Below are 27,030 nucleotides of genomic sequence, written 5' to 3' on the forward strand. Positions count from 1 at the left end.
ACTTTGATCACATCCCAACATTTGAAAACATTTTATTTGCTTAGATTCTACGTTTCCTCTATAAAGACAACATATTGCCAAAATGATTTAAAATCTATTCTTGGCAAATCTGCAAAATTGTAATCTTCTTTTAGAGGACAAGTAAACACCTTACGTAAAACAGGAAGGTTACAGGTCATGCTTGCTCAGACTAAACTTTATGGAGTAATTCCTGAGCCCTTAAAAAAAATTCAGGAACTCTTAGGCCTGGGTCACACTTTGCATTTTGATGCAAAATGTGAACCGGGCCGAAAGAGATTCAGTCTATGATTATTACTGCCTGAGTTTGTAACATACAATATAATATCAGAAGTTTCCATGTGACCATATAATATCAGAAGTTTCCATGTGACAATATAATATCAGAAGTTTCCACGTGACAATAGAACAACCAACAAAGTGAATTGTGTTATACTTCAAAAACCGTATTATTTTTGTAATTTGCTCCAAATGTGGTTCCAAATAGCTATATTATGCAGAAAATTAGATGATTGAACATGTCGAAGATTTGCCATTACTACCCCCTCCACCGGTTCCGTCGGCAGCAGCTATGAGCAAAAAAAGATGAGATGCAAGCATTAGATATAGGCTTCAAAATATATGTTATCTAATTGTCAGCTTATTTTGACATATCTCATGACCATGATGCTGAAATACAGTTTTGGACTTTTTACCACCTACTATTGTGTTACTTACAGTCCAGGCTGCAGCATATAGGTCATACACTACATTACAGAAGAATATGCTGTGTCAGCTCAGGCAATCAGGGACAGCTAATTGAAAATAAATTGATTGAATAACTAAAGTGACTTTGGCAAAAGAGGATTTAGAAAGATTATGGATTAAGGCTAATATCATTAAATATATTTTGTGGGACCAGGAAAACGAAGTGTTTAGTAGGTAAGAGGCAATACTTATACAAGTGTTGTTAAGACAGATCATGGTTAAGTTATTAGTAGGTATAGAATATTGCGATCACTGGACCAAGATCCAGTGGTGGTTTTAGAGTAAGGTTCAGCAGTGGAGTTACTATACCGAACGACACTTATTGTCACTGCTCGAAAACAAAAATTTTTTTAGAGAGTCATAGGCAATATTATACATTTTGAGAATCAATGGATCTGATGTAATATTCTGCAAGGGTAGATGTATCAATTTGTGAAAGGACTGTGGTGTCAGATAGGACTGCTCCAAAGCTCTTATGGAAAACAAGTTACTAAATGTACATTTTTATCTATTACCTTTCTTTGCAGCCATTTCTTCTTCCCTTTTCTTCTTTACCTCTTCAATTACCTTCATTTTAGCCTCGTATTCATCTGCGAGAGCTTTCCATTCCTTTTTATTATTCATCAAACCGTCCAACATTGGCTGAATTTCCTCATGAAAGCGAGAAAACTCCTACAAATCATGAAATAACCGCTAGTACTTTTGATGAATGTTCATGTAATATAGAATTTATTTTTCAGTATTTTTTACATTGCTTTGAAAGGGGTGTTCTGGGATTTTGATCTTTAGGATAAGCCATCAATGTATGATTGGTGGTGGTACGACTTTCAGGCCCCCACTGATCAGCAGAATAAAGGGGCAGCGGCACCTTCACTGCGAAAGCTGACACATTGGTACATACCCTTATGCTTGTGTCTAGCACTGCCGCTCAGGCCCAGTGGGATATCCTGTGCTTGAACTAGGGGATTGAATGCAAATAAGTAGAAAGAAAGGTGGTGGTGTGCATAGAGCTGGAGGTTTGCTATATCGGTAATGGCAAGTTTTTTATTGTATTATTTATTTTATTTTTTATGAAATGTAGCATTCACATGGATGAATAAACCACTTTTTGTACTTTAAAACGGCACTGGAGTGCTGCAATTTTATCGTGTTTATATATATATATATGTATATATATATATATATATATATATATATATATATATATATATATATATACATATATACACTAACGTTCAAAAGTTTGGGGTCACCCAGACAATTTTGTGTTTTCCATGAAAACTCACACTTATATTTATCAAATGAGTTGCAAAATGACTAGAAAATATAGTCAAGACATTGACAAGGTGAGAAATAATGATTTTTATTTGAAATAATAATTTTCTCCTTCAAACTTTGCTTTCGTCAAAGAATGCTCCATTTGCAGCAATTACAGCAATGCAGACCTTTGGCATTCTAGCTGTTAATTTGCTGAGGTAATCGGGAGAAATTTCACCCCATGCTTCCAGAAGCCCCTCCCACAAGTTGGATTGGCTTGATGGGCACTTCTTGCATACCATACGGTCAAGCTGCTCCCACAACAGCTCTATGGGGTTGAGAACTGGTGACTGCGCTGGCCACTCCATTACAGATAGAACACCAGCTGCCTGCTTCTTCCCTAAATAGTTATTGCATAATTTGGAGGTGTGCTTTGGGTCATTGTCCTGTTGTAGGATGAAATTGGCTCCAATCAAGCGCTGTCCACAGGGTATGGCATGGCGTTGCAAAATGGAGTGATAGCCTTCCTTATTCAAAATCCCTTTTACCTTGTACAAATCTCCCACATAACCAGCACCAAAGCAACCCCAGACCATCACATTACCTCCACCATGCTTGACAGATGGCGTCAGGCACTCTTCCAGCATCTTTTCAGTTGTTCTGCGTCTCACAAATGTTCTTCTGTGTGATCCAAACACCTCAAACTTCGATTCGTCTCTCCATAACATTTTTTTCCAATTTTCCTCTGTCCAATGTCTGTGTGCTTTTGCCCATATTAATCTTTTCCTTTTATTAGCCAGTCTCAGATATAGCTTTTTCTTTGCCACTATGCCCCGGAGTCGCCTCTTCACTGTAGACGTTGATACTGGCGTTTTGCGGGTACTATTTAATGAAGCTGCCAGTTGAGGACCTGTGAGCCGTCTATTTCTCAAACTACAGACTCTAATGTACTTGTCTTGTTGCTCAGTTGTGCAGCGGGGCCTCCCACTTCTCTTTCTACTCTGGTTAGAGCCTGTTTGTGCTGTCCTCTGAAGGGAGTAGTACACACCGTTGTAGGAAATCTTCAGTTTCTTGGCAATTTCTCGCATGGAATAGCCTTCATTTCTAAGAACAAGAATAGACTGTCGAGTTTCACATGAAAGCTCTCTTTTTCTAGCCATTTGGAGAGTTTAATCGAACCCCCAAATGTAATGCTCCAGATTCTCAACTAGCTCAAAGGAAGGTCAGTTTTATAGCTCCTCTAAACAGCAAAACTGTTTACAGCGGTGCTAACATAATTGCACAAGGGTTTTTAAGTGTTTTCTAATCATCCATTAGCCTTCTAACACAGTTAGCAAACACAATGTACCATTAGAACACTGGAGTGATGGTTGCTGGAAATGGGCCTCTATACACCTATGTAGATATTGCATTAAAAACCAGACGTTTGCAGCTAGAATAGTCATTTAGCACATTAACAATGTATAGAGTGTATTTCTGATTAATTTAATGTTATCTTCATTGAAAAAAACTGTGCTTTTCTTTCAAAAATAAGGAAATTTCTAAGTGACCCTAAACTTTTGAACGGTAGTGTATATATATACAGTGAAGGAAATAAGCATTTGATCCCTTGCTGATTTTGTAAGTTTGCCCACTGTCAAAGACATGAACAGTCTAGAATTTTTAGGCTAGGTTAATTTTACCAGTGAGAGATAGATTATATAAAAAAAAAAAAGAAGAAAATCACATAGTCAAAATTATATACATTTATTTGCATTGTGCACAGAGAAATAAGTATTTGATCCCTTTGGCAAACAAGACTTAATACTTGGTAGCAAAACCCTTGTTGGCAAGCACAGCAGTCAGACGTTTTTTGTAGTTGATGATGAGGTTTGCACACATGTTAGATGGAATTTTGGCCCACTCCTCTTTGCAGATAATCTGTAAATCATTAAGATTTTGAGGCTATCGCTTGGCAACTCGGATCTTCAGCTCCCTCCATAAGTTTTTGATGGGCTTAAGGTCTGGAAACTGGCTAGGCCACTCCATGACCTTAATGTGCTTCTTTTTGAGCCACTCCTTTGTTGCCTTGGCTGTATGTTTCGGGTCATTGTCATGCTGGAAGACCCAGCCACGAGCCATTTTTAATGTCCTGGTGGAGGGAAGGAGGTTGTCACTCAGGATTTGACGGTACATGGCTCCATCCATTCTCCCATTGATGCGGTGAAGTAATCCTGTGCCCTTAGCAGAGAAACACCCCCAAAACATAATGTTTCCACCTCCATGCTTGACAGTGGGGACGGTGTTCTTTGGGTCATAGGCAGCATTTCTCTTCCTCCAAATACGGCGAGTTGAGTTAATGCCAAAGAGCTCAATTTTAGTCTCATCTGACCACAGCACCTTCTCCCAATCACTCTCAGAATCATCCAGATGTTCATTTGCAAACTTCAGACGGGCCTGTACATGTGCCTTCTTGAGCAGGGGGACCTTGCGGGCACTGCAGGATTTTAATCCATTACGGCGTAATCTGTTACCAATGGTTTTCTTGGTGACTGTGGTCCCAGCTGCCTTGAGATCATTAACAAGTTCCCCCCGTGTAGTTTTCGGCTGAGCTCTCACCTTCCTCAGGATCAAGGATACCCCACGAGGTCAGATTTTTTATGGAGCCCCAGATCGATGTCGATTGACAGTCATTTTGTATGTCTTCCATTTTCTTACTATTGCACCAACAGTTGTCTCCTTCTCACCCAGCGTCTTACTTATGGTTTTGTAGCCCATTCCAGCCTTGTGCAGGTCTATGATCTTGTCCCTGACATCCTTAGAAAGCTCTTTGGTCTTGCCCATGTTGTAGAGGTTAGAGTCAGACTGATTAATTGAGTCTGTGGACAGGAGTCTTTTATACAGGTGACCATGTAAGACAGCAGTCTTTAATGCAGGCACCAAGTTGATTTAGAGCGTGTAACTGGTCTGGAGGAGGCTGAACTCTTAATGGTTGGTAGGGGATCAAATACTTATTTCTCTGTGCACAATGCAAATAAATATATATAATTTTGACTATGTGATTTTCTGTTTTTTTTTTTTTTTATATAATCTATCTCTCACTGGTAAAATTAACCTAGCCTAAAAATTCCAGACTGTTCATATCTTTGACAGTGGGCAAACTTACAAAATCAGCAAGGGATCAAATACTTATTTCCTTCACTGTAAATAAAATACTTTTCTTTTTAAAGGATAAAAAGACATGACCTTCACTGGGATGTATATTTATCTTATATGTAAATTACTTACTTTATATACAAACGTGCAGACAAAGTCAATGAAACCGCACTGGAGCTTTGGCAGTTCTGCAGATTTATTTCTGTCCATCATTGGCTTTAGTTGAAATAAAACATTAAATATATAAAAAAACAATCATACATTATTGGGATATTATTCGAAATAATTACTTGTCAGTGAAATTCTGCTCACAAATGCATGCTAGTTCCCTATTACAATGTAAGCACCATAACATCTCTGATTTATCCTGGAGTGTTTCCCGTGCAAGCTAAGGGATATTAAGTAGCGCTAGTGGATGCAAGTAATATTTGTCTTGCACTTTTAACAACCTAATCATGTTTGGCATATCAATGCTGTTCATGTAATTTGTAGTATAAGTTTGTAGCCATTATTTATGCTAGTTTTTTGCATGTGACCTGATACTTAAAGAAGACCTCCAGTGGTAACACTACTTTCCATATCTGCATTTCCCACCTGACTATATATCACACTCTACACTTCTTTTATATATACTGTACTTATTTATTGAACTGCTGCCTTGTCTGTACTTTAAAAAAGCCTCCATCTTTATTTTAATTTCCACAGCTTTCTCTTCCATTTTGCTTTGCCATGATGCTTCAGCACAGATCACATGACCAGCTAAAGACCATACCATTTCTGCATGCTGGGGGACACTGTGATTATCATTTTCTATATTCTCCTAAATAAGCTGAGAAACCATAAGTATACAGACACGGAGGCTGCACTATATTCTTCTACATTATGTCTGTGTGACAGGAACCTGTCTAAGTATCAGTGGTAGCTGATGATAGAAGTTTCCATTCTCCCCTGTGCAAAACTAGTGTGGTACAGGAAGTGCTGAAGCCTGTGATGGGTGACACACAGATCTCCATAGACTCAAGTAGAGAAAGCGGGTCACCGAGCCGGATTCGCACTGCTGCTAAGCAACCATCCCAGTCTAATATATAGACAGAGAAGCATCAAGAAAAATAACAGCTGAGACACTGACACATGGAATGCCATAATGGTACACATGGGAATGTTTCGTTTTGGCCGGAGTGTCCCTTTAATAAATCTAGATATAATTGCATCCACTCAATGTAAGTTCACCCTCACCAGTTTTATAGTTACTTACACAGATACTTAGATCCTTAGGTAACTGGAACTTGTTACCTAAGCATAAATTATTACTTTCATATAAAGGCAGAGGTTGGTAGTGAGATGACATCTCCCACTTTGATAGCATAATGTTGGTGGAAGTAACAAGTGGCTTGTAGCAGTGTTTATATAATATGATTCTTCATAAAATGCGTTCACTCACAATAGGCTGTTGCTGAAGTACGGTTCTCTCCAAGTCACCTTGTTCCCAGAATTCAGCCGCGACTAAAAGAGCAACCTGTTATAAAGAATACAATGTCGAAAGGACAATAGTTATTTTAAAATCCATATAAAAAAGAAAATAGATATAGTTTATTAAACGGATATCTGAATGAATATATTAATTCCTGTTCATTAGCTTGCATGGAAAGTAAGCTCACCATTTATCAAAAAAATATAACTTTCAATTATTAAATCATGTTAGAAGTAGTTCACATTTTACTTCCTGCCTTGAAAGCATTATTTGTCTGGTCGCTCTACATACTTGTGAATCTTTTCAAACCCAAAAATAGATAGATAGATAGATAGATAGATAGATAGATAGATAGATAGATAGATAGATAGATAGATAGATAGATAGATAGATAGATAGATAGATAGATAGATAGATAGATCGATCGATATATCTGAGCCTTTTTTAAAGCCATCTACTGTCCCTGCTGCGACCAGCTCCTGCGGTAGGCTATTCCATAGATTCACAGTTCTCACAGTAAAGAAGACTTGTCGCCTCTGCAGATTGAACCTTTTTTTCTCCAGACGGAGGGAGTGCCCCCTTGTTTTTTGAGGGGGTTTTACATGAAACAGGATTTCACCATATTTTTTGTATGTGCCACTAATATATTTATATAAGTTAATCATGTCCCCCCTTAGGCCCCATGCACACGACCGTGCCTGTAATTACGACTCGTAATTACGGGCATGGCCGGCCACGGGCATCCGGCCGTTTTTCCGGGCCGTGCTCCCATTATAAAGTATAGTAGCACGGCCCGTAAAATAAACAAATAGAACATGTTCTATCTTTTTCAACGGCACGGGCACCTTCCCGTAAGAAAACGGGAAGGTACCCGTGGTCAATAGAAGTCTACGGGCCCATTATTTCGGGTCGTAATTACAACCCGTAATAACGGGAGATTTTACGGTCTTGTGCATGTGGCCTAAGGCCTCATGCACACGACCGTATTTTTTCCCACCCGTAAATACTGGCGTAAATACGGGTCCGGTGTCACACGTATTCGACCCGTATTGCACCAGTATTTACGAACCCGTGCCCGTAAATATGGGTCCGGTGTCACCCGTATTCCACCCGTATTTACGGGCACGTTTTTGGCGGCAAAATAGCACTGCACTAATCGGCAGCCCCTTCTCTCTATCAGTGCAGGATAGAGAGAAGGGACAGCCCTTTCTGTAATAAAAGTTAAAGAAATTCATACTTACCCGGCCGTTGTCTTGGTGACGCGTCCCTCTCTTCACATCCAGCCCGACATCCCTGGATGACGCGGCAGTCCATGTGACCGCTGCAGCCTGTGATTGACCTGTGATTGGCTGCAGCGGTCACATGGCCTGAAACGTCATCCAGGACGTCGGGCCGGATGTCGAGAGGGACGCGTCACCAAGGCAACGGGCGGGAGACCGGACTGGAGGAAGCAGGAAGTTCTCGGTAAGTATGAACGTCTTTTATTTTTATTTTTTACATATTTATTCTGATCGGTAGTCACTGTCCAGGCTGCTGAAAGAGTTACTGCCGATCAGTTAACTCTTTCAGCTCCCTGGACAGTGACTATTTACTGACGTCGCTTAGCAACGCTGCCGTAATGACGGATGCACACATGTAGCCACCCGTCATTACGAGAGCTCCATAGACTTCTATGGACTGTCCGTGCCTGCCGTTATTACGGCCTGAAATAGGATATGTTCTATCTTTTTCAACGGCACGGGCACCTTCCCGTGAGAAAACGGGAAGGCACCCGTCGCCAATAGAAGTCTATGAGCCCGTTATTACGGGTCGTAATTACGACCCATAATAACGGGAGTTTTTACGGTCGTGTGCATGAGGCCTAAGTCATCTTTTTTTCAAGGCTAAATGGGTTTAGTTCTTTTAATCTTTTAAACTTAGATTCTCCATGCCCCTTATTAGCTTCGTTGCTCTTCTTTGTATTTTTTCCAACTCCAGGGCATCCTTTCTTTGAACTGGAGCCCAGAACTGAACTGCATATTCACTAATGCTTTGTAAAGTGGCAATATTACATCCCTGTCCCGCGAGTCCATGCCTCCTTTAATACATGACAATATCTTGCTGGCCTTTGAAGCAGCTGATTGACATTGCATGCTGTTATTTAGTTTATGATTTACAAGTACACCCAGATTCTTCTTAACAAGTGACTCCCCCAGTGTAGCTCCCCCTAGGACATATGATGCATGCAGGTTGTTGGTACCCAGATGCATAACTTTACATTTATCTACGGTACATTAAACTTCATTTGTCTATTTCTCCATCATGATTCATCCATCGAAAATACAAATGCAAAATAAACAATTTAAAATCATAGATATCTGACCTTGCTCTGGACTTCCCATGGTTTTGTAATAGCTGATAAATCACATGCTGTCATCATCATAGCCCTACAGCAGAAACATAATTCCATTTATTCATTGTGCTGTGGTCATAGTATCATTTTTACAGTGAAGAAAAGATGATGCCAAATATTTAGAAATGGGGAATGACATGACTTGACTGTTGACCACAGTGCTCATCTAACTCAATCATTTGAGACAGACTGTGGCTGCTATGCAGTAAATCCCTAGCAACAAGTCTTTGAAATGGGTTGTCAGGCAGCACATGCCCAGCTACCAGTTTTGCAGACAAAGCCCCTTTACATATGTCCAGCGACCTGGTTTTGTTTCCCTCTGGTGTAGTACAGAAATTCTGAAGGTAAACTGATGCCAGAACTGTTCCAATGGGAGCAGTGTTGGTATCCGATGGATCGGTTGTGATGCCGGAAGTTGCCGTGTACCAAACAAAAATCATTGCATGAAGCTTTTTTCTGTCTAGCTATATCAGGCTATGGACGCTGGACCGGTGCACAAAATACACGACCTTGACATCAGTTGTGTCTAAAAGGACTCGCAAGTCTGGGGATCCTTGTCGTGGATTGCGAGCTTGCGTCCTTTTGGCCAAAATGATCACTAATACCCCAGGTATTTTTCATTATTACTTATATTCGCTTCTTTTGGACACAGCCAGGTCTTTGATGCTGGGAGAGCATGGTGTGTTGTTGTTTGGCCTAGCAAGCAGGGTAGCCCGCTCTATGAATTATCAAGGCGTCACAAATAGGCTTCTACCTGGCTAGTCACGTTGCGCCTCATGACTTACACACTATCCCTCCATGTTTCACACACTTGCATCCCATTATTCATTTATTTTATTTTTTAGGCACTTTACTCATTACTGCCCCCTATATTTCACTTACATTATTACACTTGCACATACACTATTCATTTATTATTTCTTACTACACATCCCATGCACCACATACCACTCCCCTCAAGACTAGTGGGAGTGGCTATTATTATTTAAAGCACCTGCTCACTCGCCTTCATCAGCGTTTCTGACCTGGCTGTGTCCATTTGTAAGTATGGCCTTTTTCGGTGTTTTTGCATAAATGTCCTTGTTTTTATCTGTTTTATCAGTTGTGTCTAGCATAAAACAACTGGCCGAACCTAACTGATATATGTCAACCCAGCCTAAATTAAGTTTTCATTCTTTAGGCCCAGTTGGTACTGATCTGAGGGCAGAAAAAAATCAAGGAGACTTGGCAGTCTTTACACTGTGCTTCCCTCTATTCCTTACAGCTATATTTATTACATTTTATTCCCCCCTGTTTGAAAATGAGATAATTTGCAAGGTAGTCAGGTGTATTGGCTTACCTGGTACTGTATTTCACAGGTAGCCCTTTTGATTCCAGGCTGCCACAGTCACATGATCTACATTCTATCTCCCATAATCCTACAGTGTCTACTGTAGGGACCAGAAGTCAGTCTCCCAATGTAAATCTATGAGACTCACATCAAGGCTTCCATAGACTTACATTGAGAGACTGACCCCCGGTTTCTATGCTGTAGTGTTCATTTCAGGGAGTCAGAGTGGAGATCACGTGAGTTAACGTTGGCCCAGAACAGAGCTGCTACCCGTGACATACAGCATTGGGTAAGCCAATACACCTGACCACCTTGCACCTTACCACACTTTCAAACGAGAGTTAAAAAACAAACAAAAAAAAAAAAACTGGAATGATTCTTTCATTTAATTTAGTTGCTGAACCCCTTGATGCTATTTTAGAATAAGAATGTGAACTGTGACTTATTGATATAAATTTATTTCTCTGAAAATGGTGGCTGGACATGACCTGTGGTTCTCATGGTTTATTATGGTTAATTCCCTTTTAGAAATATTATTATGATGTAGATGCTTTATATTATAGACTTTGAAACTGATGATAGCATATGTACATACATAATAATTTCTTTTCTTGTTGTTTCAAGTGATAAGTATTCAATCCACTTCTGCTGGTCATCATAAGTCTTGGACTGATCAACAATTTTCTGAAACATTGTTCTTTTCCTGTGGGGGGAAAACATATATCTCTAGAATAAACATTTGATTCCACTAACATCACTAATATTATTGGCAGACAAAAAAAATAATGGAATTCGACAATTAATGTTTTGTTTTCTATCTGGACAACAAGTGGTGGGCAGGAACTGGAATGTAAGTTTATCTAAAATTGCCCATACACAATGTGTCTTCTTGGTCCAAAATGGTAATCCTGCTGAGAATCAAGTCATCAGGACAGTGACTCGGGATATCAGTCTCAGGATTTGGCCAGGAATGTTGCCCCGGTAAAAATTTAAACCACTTTGGGTAAAGAAGGATTTTCACATGAAAATGTCAGGTTCAAGTCCGGACTGTAACACCCTGCGGACCCTCACAATCTAGTTTGCATATTGTGTGAGGAATATTGTACATAAAATTTCTAAGGATGGATGGATCATTACCAGCTTAATTGACAAGCCCTGTATCTGAAAGTAGCTCCTTGTATTAGTTTTCTTTTAGCAATACTGTATATCTTCACGTTTTTTTTAACTCATTGGTGCCGAAGCCAGCTTTGGCCTTCAGTGATTTTTTTACATTTTTCATTCCTGCCTTCTATGAGCCATAACTTTTTTTTATTACTGTACCAACGTAGCCATGTAAGGGATTGTTCTTTTTTTCGGGACGAGTTGTATTCTTTAACCCCTTCAAGACTGAGCCTGTTTTGGTCTTGTGGACGCAGCCAATTATTTCAAATCTGACATGTGTCACTTTATGTGGTAATAACTTAGGAATGCTTTTACCTATCCAAGCGATTCTGAGACTGTTTTCTCGTGACATATTGTACTGTATGTTAGTGGAAAAATTTGATCAATAAATTCAGTATTTGTTTGTGAAAATAACCAAACTTTAGAGAAAATTTGCATAAATTAGCACTTTTCTAAATTTAAATGTATATGCTTGTAATAGTAATACCACACAAAATAGTTACTAATTAAAATTTCCCATTTGTCTACTTTACGTTGGCATCGTTTTTTTTAACATCCTTTTCTTTTTTTTTTATAGGACGTTACAAGGCTTAGAACTTTAGCAGCAATTTCTCCCATTTTCAAGAAAATTTCAAAAACCTATTTTTATAGGTACCAGTTCAGTTCTGAAGTGGCTTTGAGGGCCTTATATATTAGAAACCACCATAAGTCATCCAATTTTAAAAACTGAACCCCTCAAAGTATTCAATACAGCATTTAGAAAGTTTCTTAACCCTTTAGGTGTTTCACATGAATTAAAGCAAAGTAGGGGAAATTTAGAATTTATTTTTTTTTGTCGGAAAATCCATTTTAATAAAAACAATTCTGTAACACAAAAGGTTTTACCAGAGAACTCTACTCAAAATATATTGCCCAGATACTGCAGTTTTTAGAAATATCCCACATGTGACCCTAGTGCGGTAATGGACTGAAACACAGGCCTCACAAGCAAAGGAGCACCTAGAGGATTTTGGGACCTCCTTTTTATTAGAATATATTTTAGGCACCATGTCAGGTTTGAAGAGGTCTTGTAGTGCCAAAACAGTGGAAACACCACCAAAAAGACACCATTTGGCAAACTACACCCCTCAAGGAATTCATCAAGGGGTATAGTGAGCATTTTAACCCCACAGGTTTTTTGCTGAATTTAGTGGAATTAGTCCGTAAAAATGAAAATCTAAATTTTTTCCAATAAAACGTAGAAATTATCAATTTTTACAAGGAATAAAGAAGAAAAGGCACCCCAAGATTTGTAAAGCAATTTCTTCTGATTACGGCAATACCCCATATGTGGTAATAAACGGCTGTTTGGACACACGGCAGGGCTCAGAAGGGAAGGAGCACTATTTGGCGTTTACTCAATTGGTTTTCGGGTGTCATGTCGCATTTGCAAAGCCCCTGAGGGACCAAATCAGTGGACATCCCCCAAAAGTTACCCCATTTGGGAAACTACAGCCCTAAAACGATTTTATAGTGAGCATTTTGATCCCATAGATTTTTTGCTGAATTTAGTGTAATTAGGCCGTCAAAACTTCTATTGTTTTTTATTCTTTTTTTTACGGCGTTCACCGTGCGCTATAAATGACATATTTAATTTATTCAGTGGGTCAATGCGATTACGGTGATACAATATATATATATATATATATATATATATATATATATATATATATATAGTTTTTTTATGTTTTACGGTGTTTGCACGATAGAATCACGCTTTTAAAAAAATTATTTCGTTTTTGTGTCGCCATATTCTAAGAGCCACAACTTTTCTTTTTTTTCTATGAGGAAAGCTGTGTGAGGACTTGTTTTTTGCGGAACAAACTGTAGTTTTTATTGATACAATTTTTGGGTACATGCGACTTTTTCTGCATAGAACAATTATGCATAGTTTATTTATTTTTTTCTAATAATAAAAGACTTTATAAGGGAAAAAGGGCGATTTTTAAATTTTATTACTTTGACATTTTACTTTTGTAAATTTTTTTTGTAACTTTTTTTAACTTCTCTTTTTTAAGTCCCACTAGGGACTTGAAGGTCCAATTGTTGGATCGTCGATATAATGCCCTGCAATACTTAGGGTATTACTTAGGGTAATACTGCAGGGTATTATACCTGTCAGTTACACACTGACACGAGGCATATTAGGTCCTGATTGTAGCAGGACCTAATCGCCTTCCATAGATGGCAGACCAGAAGCCTTTGTTAGGCTTCCGGTTGCCATAGGAATCGCCTCCCGCAACAATCGGCCCCCGCAATCGCGTAGCAGGGTGCCGATGTTGCTATAACAACTTAAATGCAGCGGTCGCTATTGACTGCCACATTTAAGGGGTTAATCGGTTCGGATCACTGCTGTGATCCGACCCAATGTTTTCCCCCAGTACTGCTAGTAGCAGCCTATACTGGGAGATGCCGGGCTGCGGGGAGCGCCTGTGTGCTCTGTTAGGAGCACACGTAGATTAACGAGCTGCACGCACAAGGACCAGTGCTGCAGCCTGTTAATCTACGTGGGGTGGTCGGGAAGGGGTTAATGGCACCATTTTTGTGTACATATAATGTATTTAAAAACATTTAGAAATGTTTTTGTGGGGGGGGGGGATAAAAATATACTTTACAGATATATTTTACTTTTAAAAAATGTAAAAGGAAAAAAGGGAAATCTATTTTAAAAAAAATGTGAATATGTGAATTTAGATGATGGTTTTTTTACATCTGGTGCATGCCACTGGGTAAACACACCTGAATACAGGGCCGGCCTTAGGATAGATGGCGCAATGTGCGAAATTATCTTTTGGCGCACCACCCCATCATAAAAAAACATGTCCCATAAACAAAGTATACCCCCCACAGTATAATGCCCTATATAGTGCCCCCACACACAGTATAGTGCCCCTTTAGTGCCCCCCATACAGTATAATAATGTTTAATAATATAATATATTAAATCCCCTTCAAGGACACAGTATTTTGCCCTCTAATTGTGCCCACACATTATTATGCCCCCTAAGTGCCACACACATTATATTGCCCCCTGTAGTACCCCTATACAGTATAATGTCCACTTAGTGGCCTACACACAGTATAATGCCCCCTCCCCTGGCTGCCACACACAGCCCTCCCATGTAGATAGTGCCCACTGTAGATTGTGCCATAATCCCCCAGCTCCTCCTTGTAGATCGTGTCATCAAGCCCCCCACCTCCACCTTGTAGTGCCCCCAAACAAATAAAAATTTTACTCACCTAGGCCGATCTTACGCACGGTCCGTAAAATAAAAAAATAGGATATGTCCTTTCTTTTGTGGCTCATTTCCACGGCCCGGACACCATCCCGTAAATATACGGGAAGTTGTCCGTGGGCAATAGAAATGAATGGGTCCGTACTTTGATCTGCAATTACGTTCCGTAATTGCAGATCAAAATTACAGCCGTGTTCATGAGGCCTAAAACTGTACATCTATATATGATCTACATCCATATATATATATATATATATATATATATATATATATATATATATATAGAAGACAGCGTAGAAAGCAGTGGCGGCACCAGGACTTCAAGACTGCTTTCTACGCTGTCTTCTATTTCTAAAAAAAAGGGGAACTGATTCATCCCCTGGTGACGAGCACATGGCCTGATTTTCTGCTATTGTGGAGTGCTGTGTTTATCTATTGCTGGACTGTATATATATATATATATATATATATATATATATATATATATATATATATATATATATATGTATATATATATATATATATATACAGGGTGGGCCATTTATATGGATACACCTAAATAAAATGGGAATGGTTGGTGATATTAACTTCCTGTTTGTGGCACATTAGTATATGGGAGGGGGGAAACTTTTCAAGCTGGGTGTTGACCATGGCGGCCATTTTATATCCAACTTTAGTTTTTTCAATGGTAAGAGGGTCATGTGACACATCAAACTTATCGAGTATTTAACAAGAAAAACAATGGTGTGCTTGGTTTTAATGTTACTTTATGCTTTCATGAGTTATTTACAAGTTTCTCTTTGTTTACAGCCATTGACATGTCGCAGAGGTTAACACGTGAGGAGCGGATAGAAATTGTGTTCATGTCTGGTGAATGCAGTACCCGGGTCATTGCAGCAGATTTCAATGCAAGACACCCTACGAGACCACCCATCTCCCATGCTACAGTTTGCAAACTGCTTGCCAAGTTTCGTGAAACTGGTTCAGTGTTGGATTTGCCCAAATGTGGACGCATGAAAACTGTCACTGATAAAGAAACATCAGTGGCTGTCCTAGCTTCATTCAGCAAGAGCCCACAGCGTAGCACTCGCCGCATGTCACTGGAGAGTGGCATCAGTCGAACATCCCTTCGGCGGATATTAGCTACTCACAAATGGCACCCTCACAAACTCCAGCTGCTGCAGCATCTCAACAAGGATGACCCAGATCGGCGCACTGAATTTGCAGAATGGGCAAAACAAAAACTGGAACAGGACCCTCAGTTTACACAGAACATTTTGTTCAGTGATGAGGCAAACTTTTATGTGAATGGTGAAGTTAACAAACAAAACCACCGCTATTGGTCTGACACTAACCCACATTGGAAAGATCCCTCCAAGACTGTTGGAACACAAAAATTGATGGTATGGTGTGGTATATGGGGTACAAAGATAGTGGGGCCATTCTTCATCAATGTAAACCTCAAGGCCACGGGATATCTGAAATTGCTACATGATGATGTGTTTCCCTCTTTATGCACTGAAGCTGGCACGTTCCCTGAGTTTTTCCAGCAAGATGGTGCACCACCACATTATGGGTGTCAGGTCCGAGCATTCCTAGATGAACAGTTTCCTGGAAAGTGGATTGGTCGTCGTGGGCCAGTTGAATGGCCCCCTAGGTCTCCCGATCTGACCCCCTTAGACTTTTATCTTTGGGGTCATCTGAAGGCAATTGTCTATGCTGTGCAGATACGAGATGTGCAGCAACTGAAACTACGGATACTGGAAGCCTGTGCTAGCATTTCTTCTGCGGTGTTGCTATCAGTGTGTGAAGAGTGGGAGAAGAGGGTTGCATTGACAATCCAACACAATGGGCAGCACTTTGAACATATTTTATAAGTGGTCAGAAACTTGTAAATAACTCATGAAAGAATAAAGTAACGTTAAAACCAAGCACACCATTGTTTTTCTTGTGAAATTCTCGATAAGTTTGATGTGTCACATGACCCCCTTCCCATTGAAAAAAGTAAAGTTGGATACAAAATGGCCTACTTCAAAATGGCCGCCATGGTCAACACCCAGCTTGAAAAGTTTTCCCCCTCCCATATACTAATGTGCCACAAACAGGAAGTTAATATCACCAACTATTCCCATTTTATTTAGGTGTATCCATATAAATGGCCCACCCTGTATATATACACACACATATATTTTTATATATATATATATATATATATATATATATATAGTCAAATCCTCCAAAATACGAGACGGCACACCTTGATAGTGAAAAAGTGGATTTATTCACCACATGCAACGTTTCAGCCCTACTCCATGGGGCCTTTCTCAAGCATAACAAAACATGTGAATAGTGCACATACAGTGGAGGAAATAAGTATTTGATCCCTTGCTGATATTGTAAGTTTGGCCACTGTCAATGTCATGAACAGTGTAGAATTTTTAGGCTAGGTTAATTTTACCAGTAAGAGATAGATTATATAAAAAAAAATAAAGAAAATCACATAGTCAAAATGATATATATTTATTTGCATTGTGCACAGAGAAATAAGTATTTGATCCCCTACCAACCATTAAGAGTTCAGCCTCCTCCAGACCAGTTACACGCTCCAAATCAACTTGGTGCCTGCATTAAAGACAGCTTTCTTACATGGTCACCTGTATAAAAAACTCCTGTCCACAGACTCAATTAATCAGTCTGACTCTAACCTCTACAACATGGGCAAGACCAAAGAGCTTTCTAAGGATGTCAGGGACAAGATCATAGACCTGCACAAGGCTGGAATGGGCTACAAAACCATAAGTAAGACACTGGGTGAGAAGGAGACAACTGTTGGTGCAATAGTAAGAAATTGGAAGACATACAAAATGACTGTCAATCGACATCGATCTGGGGCTCCATGCAAAATCTCACCTTGTGGGGTATCCTTGATCCTGAGGAAGGTGAGAGCTCAGCTGAAAACTACTCGGGGGGACGGGACGGGGGGACTTGTTAATGATCTCAAGGCAGCTGGGACCACAGTCACCAAGAAAACCATTGGTAACACATTACACCGCAATGGATTCAAATCCTGCAGTGCCCGCAAGGTCCCCCTGCTCAAGAAGGCACATGTACAGGCCCGTCTGAAGTTTGCAAATGATTCTGAGAGTGATTGGGAGAAGGTGCTGTGGTCAGATGAGACTAAAATTGAGCTCTTTGGCATTAACTCAACTCGGCGTGTTTGGAGGAAGAGAAATGCTGCCTATGACCCAATGAACACCGTCCCCACTGTCAAGCATGGAGGTGGAAACATTATGTTTTGTGGGTGTTTCTCTGCTAAGGGCACAGGACTACTTCACCGCATCAATGGGAGAATGGATGGAGCCATGTACCGTCAAATTCTGAGTGACAACCTCCTTCCCTCCACCAGGACATTAAAAATGGCTCGTGGCTGGGTCTTCCAGCACGACAATAACCCGAAAAATACAGCCAAGGCAACAAAGGAGTGGCTCAAAAAGAAGCACATTAAGGTCATGGAGTGCCTAGCCAGTCTCCAGACCTTAATCCCATCGAAAACTTATGGAGGGAGCTGAAGATCCGAGTTGCCAAGCGACAGCCTCGAAATCTTAATGATTTACAGATGATCTGCAAAGAGGAGTGGACCAAAATTCCATCTAACATGTGTGCAAACCTCATCATTATCTACAAAAAACGTCTGACTGCTGTGCTTGCCAACAAGGGTTTTGCCACCAAGTATTAAGTCTTGTTTGCCAAAGGGATCAAATACTTATTTCTCTATGCACAATGCAAATAAATATATATAATTTTGACAATGTGATTTTCTTTTTTTTTTTTTATATAATCTATCTCTCACTGGTAAAATTAACCTAGCCTAAAAATTCTAGACTGTTCATGTCTTTGACAGTGGGCAAACTTACAAAATCAGCAAGGGATCAAATACTTATTTCCTTCACTGTATAAATACCAATTTCCTGGGTTTGGATAGTTAATACAAATTCTCATAAAACTTTGTCCTTTCTTTTGTAAAAAACAGAGTAATACACATACCTATTAATACAGTCATTCTATTCCTTCAAACTTATAACAAACATCGTTTGTCAATTCTTGTATATATAATATAAAGTGCTAACTGCTAATTAGTGCAGTGCAGGTGTTTTTAAAATTATGATCAAGTCTATGTTTACATTCAGAAGCGACTCACCGTTACCGGATACCCTCATTGTTAGAACATCCTGTGTTTTATGTTCGACATTTCTATGTCTTTAGAGCGCATGCGCGGACTCTATAGTTCCGTATACGCCTACCTAATCTCCATAGTGCAACTGAGAACCTGGAACGAATAGCGTGACACGCACGTCTATCGCTCAACATATGTCCATCGCTCAACACATTCACATGTTTTGTTATGCTTGAGAAAGGCCCCATGGAGTAGGGCTGAAACGTCGCATGTGGTGAATAAATCCACTTTTTCACTATCAAGGTGTGCTGTCTCGTATTTTGGAGGATTTGACTTGGTATCTGGGGACACTGGTCACGTGTCCAAACGGGAATATTGCACCCCGACTGCACGTATTTGGAAAACGGTGCTGCTTGTTTATCCCTTGGAGTGCTGCCTGATTTTTGGATTCTATATATATATATATATATATATATATATATATACAGTGAAGGAAATAAGTATTTGATCCCTTGCTGATTTTGTAAGTTTGCCCACTGTCAAAGACATGAACAGTCTGGAATTTTTAGGCTAGGTTAATTTTACCAGTGAGAGATAGATTATATAAAAAAACAAAACAGAAAATCACATAGTCAAAATGATATATATTTATTTGCATTGTGCACAGAGAAATAAGTATTTGATCCCCTACCAACCATTAAGAGTTCAGCCTCCTCCAGACCAGTTACACGCTCCAAATCAACTTGGTGCCTGCATTAAAGACAGCTTTCTTACATGGTCACCTGTATAAAAAACTCCTGTCCACAGACTCAATTAATCAGTCTGACTCTAACCTCTACAACATGGGCAAGACCAAAGAGCTTTCTAAGGATGTCAGGGACAAGATCATAGACCTGCACAAGGCTGGAATGGGCTACAAAACCATAAGTAAGACACTGGGTGAGAAGGAGACAACTGTTGGTGCAATAGTAAGAAATTGGAAGACATACAAAATGACTGTCAATCGACATCGATCTGGGGCTCCATGCAAAATCTCACCTTGTGGGGTATCCTTGATCCTGAGGAAGGTGAGAGCTCAGCTGAAAACTACTCGGGGGGACGGGACGGGGGGACTTGTTAATGATCTCAAGGCAGCTGGGACCACAGTCACCAAGAAAACCATTGGTAACACATTACACCGCAATGGATTCAAATCCTGCAGTGCCCGCAAGGTCCCCCTGCTCAAGAAGGCACATGTACAGGCCCGTCTGAAGTTTGCAAATGATTCTGAGAGTGATTGGGAGAAGGTGCTGTGGTCAGATGAGACTAAAATTGAGCTCTTTGGCATTAACTCAACTCGGCGTGTTTGGAGGAAGAGAAATGCTGCCTATGACCCAATGAACACCGTCCCCACTGTCAAGCATGGAGGTGGAAACATTATGTTTTGTGGGTGTTTCTCTGCTAAGGGCACAGGACTACTTCACCGCATCAATGGGAGAATGGATGGAGCCATGTACCGTCAAATTCTGAGTGACAACCTCCTTCCCTCCACCAGGACATTAAAAATGGCTCGTGGCTGGGTCTTCCAGCACGACAATAACCCGAAAAATACAGCCAAGGCAACAAAGGAGTGGCTCAAAAAGAAGCACATTAAGGTCATGGAGTGCCTAGCCAGTCTCCAGACCTTAATCCCATCGAAAACTTATGGAGGGAGCTGAAGATCCGAGTTGCCAAGCGACAGCCTCGAAATCTTAATGATTTACAGATGATCTGCAAAGAGGAGTGGACCAAAATTCCATCTAACATGTGTGCAAACCTCATCATTATCTACAAAAAACGTCTGACTGCTGTGCTTGCCAACAAGGGTTTTGCCACCAAGTATTAAGTCTTGTTTGCCAAAGGGATCAAATACTTATTTCTCTATGCACAATGCAAATAAATATATATAATTTTGACAATGTGATTTTCTTTTTTTTTTTTTATATAATCTATCTCTCACTGGTAAAATTAACCTAGCCTAAAAATTCTAGACTGTTCATGTCTTTGACAGTGGGCAAACTTACAAAATCAGCAAGGGATCAAATACTTATTTCCTTCACTGTATAAATACCAATTTCCTGGGTTTGGATAGTTAATACAAATTCTCATAAAACTTTGTCCTTTCTTTTGTAAAAAACAGAGTAATACACATACCTATTAATACAGTCATTCTATTCCTTCAAACTTATAACAAACATCGTTTGTCAATTCTTGTATATATAATATAAAGTGCTAACTGCTAATTAGTGCAGTGCAGGTGTTTTTAAAATTATGATCAAGTCTATGTTTACATTCAGAAGCGACTCACCGTTACCGGATACCCTCATTGTTAGAACATCCTGTGTTTTATGTTCGACATTTCTATGTCTTTAGAGCGCATGCGCGGACTCTATAGTTCCGTATACGCCTACCTAATCTCCATAGTGCAACTGAGAACCTGGAACGAATAGCGTGACACGCACGTCTATCGCTCAACATATGTCCATCGCTCAACACATTCACATGTTTTGTTATGCTTGAGAAAGGCCCCATGGAGTAGGGCTGAAACGTCGCATGTGGTGAATAAATCCACTTTTTCACTATCAAGGTGTGCTGTCTCGTATTTTGGAGGATTTGACTTGGTATCTGGGGACACTGGTCACGTGTCCAAACGGGAATATTGCACCCCGACTGCACGTATTTGGAAAACGGTGCTGCTTGTTTATCCCTTGGAGTGCTGCCTGATTTTTGGATTCTATATATATATATATATATATATATATATATACAGTGAAGGAAATAAGTATTTGATCCCTTGCTGATTTTGTAAGTTTGCCCACTGTCAAAGACATGAACAGTCTGGAATTTTTAGGCTAGGTTAATTTTACCAGTGAGAGATAGATTATATAAAAAAACAAAACAGAAAATCACATAGTCAAAATTATATATAATTATTTGCATTGTGCACAGAGAAATAAGTATTTGATCCCCTACCAACCATTAAGAGTTCAGCCTCCTCCAGACCAGTTACACGCTCCAAATCAACTTGGTGCCTGCATTAAAGACAGCTGTCTTAAATGGTCACCTGTATAAAAGAGTCCTGTCTACAGACTCAATTAATCAGTCTGACTCTAACCTCTACAACATGGGCAAGACCAAAGAGCTTTCTAAGGATGTCAGGGACAAGATCATAGACCTGCACAAGGCTGGAATGGGCTACAAAACCATAAGTAAGATGCTGGGTGAGAAGGAGACAACTGTTGGTGCAATAGTAAGAAAATGGAAGACATACACAATGACTGTCAATCGACATCGATCTGGGGCTCCATGCAAAATCTCACCTCGTGGGGTATCCTTGATCCTGAGGAAGGTGAGACCTCAGCCGAAAACTACACGGGGGGAACTTGTTAATAATCTCAAGGCAGCTGGGACCACAGTCACCAAGAAAACCATTGGTAACACATTACGCCGTAATGGATTAAAATCCTGCAGTGCCCGCAAGGTTCCCCCTGCTCAAGAAGGCACATGTACAAGCCCGTCTGAAGTTTGCAAATGAACATCTGGATGATTCTGAGAGTGATTGGGAGAAGGTGCTGTGGTCAGATGAGACTAAAATTGAGCTCTTTGGCATTAACTCAACTCGCCGTGTTTGGAGGAAGAGAAATGCTGCTTATGACCCAAAGAACACCGTCCCCACTGTCAAGCATGGAGTTGGAAACATTATGTTTTGGGGATGTTTCTCTGCTAAGGGCACAGGACTACTTCACCGCATCAATGGGAGAATGGATGGAGCCATGTACCGTCAAATCCTGAGTGACAACCTCCTTCCCTACAGCCAAGGCAACAAAGGAGTGGCTCAAAAAGAAGCACATTAAGGTCATGGAGTGGCCTAGCCAGTCTCCAGACCTTAATCCCATTGAAAACTTATGGAGGGAGCTGAAGATCCGAGTTGCCAAGTGGCCTCGAAATCTTAATGATTTACAGATGATCCACAAAATTGATCCGCCAAAATTCCATCTAACATGTGTGCAAACCTCATAATCAACTACAAAAAACGTCTGACTGCTGTGCTTGCCAATAAGGGTTTTGCCACCAAGTATTAAGTCTTGTTTGCCAAAGGGATCAAATACTTATTTCTCTGTGCACAATGCAAATAAATATATATAATTTTGACAATGTGATTTTCTGTTTTTTTTAAAATATATAATCTATCTGTAAAGGATCTGCCAGACACAGCTTCTGTGTCAACGCCCATAGGTAATCAGTCTGCACCTGCTTCTATGTCTGTGAGACTGACTCCATCTTCCACCACTCAGGATGGCAGGCTTAGGAGTGGGAGAGCCTATCATAGCCTGGCCAGACGGAGCTAGCTCCCGCCCTCTGTCTATTTATACCTGCCTTTCCTGTTCCTCCTTTGCTTGTGATTCTTCTCTGCTGGTTTCCTGGCCCTGCTGCAGCTTCTTGAACTACTGACCCTCTGCTTGTTATTGACCTTGGATTTACTGACCACTCTTCTGCTCTGCGTTTTGTACCTCGCTCATCTCCTGGTTTGACCCGGCTCGTTCACCTCGCTTGTTGCTCACGGTGTTCCCGTGGGCAACTTCCCCATTTCCCCGGCTTCTTTGTACCCTTGTCTGTTTGTCTGTCGTGCACCTATTGAGTGTAATATATATGAAAGATATAGATAAAGAGATAGGTAGATAGAAATAACAATAACCTAGATTTGTATAACAACAAAAAAATCGCAATCTAGATGTATATATATATATATATTTATATATATAAAGATATCTATCTATCTATCTATCTATCTATCTATCTATCTATCTGTCTATCTATCTCCTGTCTGTCTGTGTGTCTATCTATCCAGGGGCGTAGCTGGGGGGGGGGGCAGACGGGGCATGTGCCCCGGGCGCAACTTAGATGGGGGCGCCAGCGCCACCTATTCCTGCACTATAATTGTACCTGTGTCTATAGGACACAGGTACAATTAGAAGCAATGAATGGCCGAGTACGTTCTGTGCACGGCCATTCAGCTCTTTTCCACGAGTGAAGCGGTATAGCGCTTCCGTCGCTAAAAGGCGCTGACTGACAGGGAAAGTCATCCTGCCCAGCCAATCAGCGCCTTTCATAGACGCTTCGTTCAACCCCCAGGAGACCTGCACAGAAGAGAGCAGGTCTCCATTGCTGATGGCCGGCGTGGGAACGGGATTAAGGTGAGTTTGAATAGTTTGTTATTTTATTATTGTAATAAAAACGTGTGTGGCATTATCTACAGGGGGGGGCTTTATCTACAAGGGGGGCTTTATCTACGGGGGGCTATATCTACAGGGGGAATATCTATGGGGGGCTTTATCTACATAGGGCTTTACACAGGGGTGGGCTATCTATGGAGCACTATATACAGGGGTGGGCTATATCTACAGGGGGCTACATACATGGGTGGGCTATCTGTGGAGCACTATATACAGGGGTGGACTATATGTGGAGCACTATATACAGGGGTGGACTATATGTGGAGCACTATATACAGGGGTGGGCTATATCTACAGGGGGGCTATATACAGGGGTGGGCTATCTGGAGCACTATAGGGGGAGCTATTTGTGGGACACTATATACAGGGTTGGGCTATATGGGGGGGCACTATCTACAGGAGGCTCTATGGGGGGGGCACTATCTACAGGGGGCTCTATGGCAGACACTATCTATAGGGGGCACGGTGTGTGTGTGTGTGTGTGTGTGTGTGTGTGTGTGTGTGTGAGACACAGTGTATGGTGCTATTATAATTAGAGGTGCAGTGTATGGCACTATTATATTTAGGGGCGTAGTGTGTGGTATAATGAGAAATTTATCTTTATTTATAGGTGTAGAAATGTTGGAAAAGTGAGAAGCTGAAGACATCTGAGCGTCAAACTGCAGAAATGGTCTGTGACCGGGAGAAGTCATCATAGAGGTCTGGACCGGATGGAGAAAAAGAACTAGAATCTGAGATGTCACCGGTGAGTCACTTAATGTAAATGTTTATTCTGCCTCTAATCAGCACTGTAGTCAATGTATGATCTTCAGCGAGATGATGGGTGGTATGATTATGATATGATTTATTTTTTGTGAAACAGCAACTCCCAGCATATCCTTACCATTGTTCGGGCCATGCTGGGAGCTGTAAATTAAATTGAGCTGTATTTGTGCTGGTGTTGTATTTATGTGCTGAGCTTGGTTCTGGTGCTGTATATATGTACTGAGCTTGGTTCTGGTGTTGTGTATAGAACTATATTGCTTGTAAAATGTACAAATGTTTTTATGCTCGAGTTACATAAAAAGAAATGTGGAAAACAAATGACACGCCGATTGGTAGAGAAAACAAACATGGCGAGGGGGAAGGAGATGTCGGGAAAGAGGTTGGGGTGGGCGCCAAACTAAATCTTTGCCCCGGGTGTTGGAGAACCTAGCTACACCTCTGATCTATCTATCTATCTATCTATCTATCTATCTATCTATCTATCTATCTATCTATATCATATCTATCTATCTGTCTCATATATATTGATATGTAGTATAGTTCTTGGCTGGGGCTACATGATGACTTTGGCCACGACACAGGTCCCATGGCCAAAAATCACTTTGTCCGGTAAAATTACCGCGACCACATTCTCTTGGCGTGATCTGTCTGGAGACAGCTGTATCACGGAGCTAAATGCCGCCACAGAGCGGAAAAAAGTATAACTGCAGGACGTTCTAGAACAGCCCTGCAGAGTTAATTATGGAGTGCCGGACGTTTATAGTCTATGGGCGGTCCGCAAGTGGTGTATACCTTTGTTTTTGTGTTGCTATATTCTGGGAGCCATAACTTTATGGTAGTCGCCTACGCTATTAATTCCGTCAAAACGCTAGTACCCTTGCACAATGGAGATAAATGGAAACCATTGGCACCGGATTCGTCACCATTTAAATCAATGAGGATGGAAACGGAAACCTATGGTTTCTGTTTGTGTCTGTCAGGGCTCCGTTCGGACGGAAAGCTGCGACGGAACGTCGGCACGGTGCCCTGACGCAGATGTGAACGAAGCCTTGGACAACCATCCACACCACATCCATACAATATAGAAGCAGGGGATTAATCATCCAAGTTGTCGGTCGCAGTATAAACCACAAGTTCCACAATCACAACTTCCAGATTACTTAAAAGGTTACCAGAGTTTCTCTAGTACATCAGTAATTTTATAAAGGGGCGAAGAGCCACTGATCTTGCAGACCCACTGAAATAAGGTAAGGATGGCATTTAGGAGACTGACAGTTACATGAGATACCTATTCTAGCATAACACATACGAAATCGAATTAGTACTCTGAACCGTAGGGAGCAGAAGGGAGAACAGACCCCCTAGGAAGTCCAGTTTAGTATTAATGAAGCAATGAACCCTGTACCAGTATATGTGCATAAGTGGGCATTTCCACCCCACATTTACACCTTTAGGAGTAAGATGATAATACCAACATATTAATTACTTAAAGGGATATAAAGGGAAATAAATGTTATTTACTGTATATTTACTGTATAATTAAAATATGTATTACTCAACGTTTTCAAGATCTCTGCTTGCTGTCATTCAATAGGATACTTCATTGTTTACTTCCAGTGGATTTAAATTGGTCCTGGTCATGTAAGGAACACACCGATGCATGGCTTGTCACAGTTACAGTAAAGTTAACAGAGCTGTGTCTGTAACAAGCCATGCACCTATATGTCCATCACATGATCAGGACAGAAGTAAACATTGAAGGTACCTATTGATTGACAGCAAGCAGAGATCCTGAAAACTGTTTGGAATTGAGACAGAAAAGCATATTGAAAAATTGTATAACTTTATTATACAATGAATAGCTGAACCCAGATTACCCCTTTATAATTTTTAGACACTTTTTATGGGTCGTAAATCCCTTTTAACCTCTTAATGACACGGCCAATTTTGGCCTTGAGGACAGAATAATTTTTTTTATATTTTCCTCTTTGCATCCCACACTCATAACTTTTTTTTTTTTGTGCGACATAGCTGTATGAGACTGTTTTTTGCAG

General features: G+C 40.5%; 1 protein-coding gene across 1 annotated transcript in view; it reads right to left on the reverse strand.

The window, feature by feature from the left end:
* Positions 1-522: 522 nt before the first annotated feature.
* PDE6B (phosphodiesterase 6B) overlaps positions 523-27,030 on the reverse strand; it is a 75,625-nt gene continuing 49,117 nt past the window's right edge. Inside the window, exons 17-22 of the mRNA XM_075849856.1 lie at positions 10,946-11,053; positions 8,991-9,054; positions 6,599-6,673; positions 5,290-5,373; positions 1,281-1,437; positions 523-587 (exon numbers count right to left, since the gene is read on the reverse strand). Of these exons, the coding sequence (XP_075705971.1) occupies positions 523-587; positions 1,281-1,437; positions 5,290-5,373; positions 6,599-6,673; positions 8,991-9,054; positions 10,946-11,053 (553 nt within the window). The remainder of the gene's footprint in view (positions 588-1,280; positions 1,438-5,289; positions 5,374-6,598; positions 6,674-8,990; positions 9,055-10,945; positions 11,054-27,030) is intronic.

Source organism: Rhinoderma darwinii, chromosome 1 (assembly GCF_050947455.1).
Source record: "Rhinoderma darwinii isolate aRhiDar2 chromosome 1, aRhiDar2.hap1, whole genome shotgun sequence".
Taxonomy (NCBI): Eukaryota; Metazoa; Chordata; class Amphibia; order Anura; family Rhinodermatidae; genus Rhinoderma; species Rhinoderma darwinii.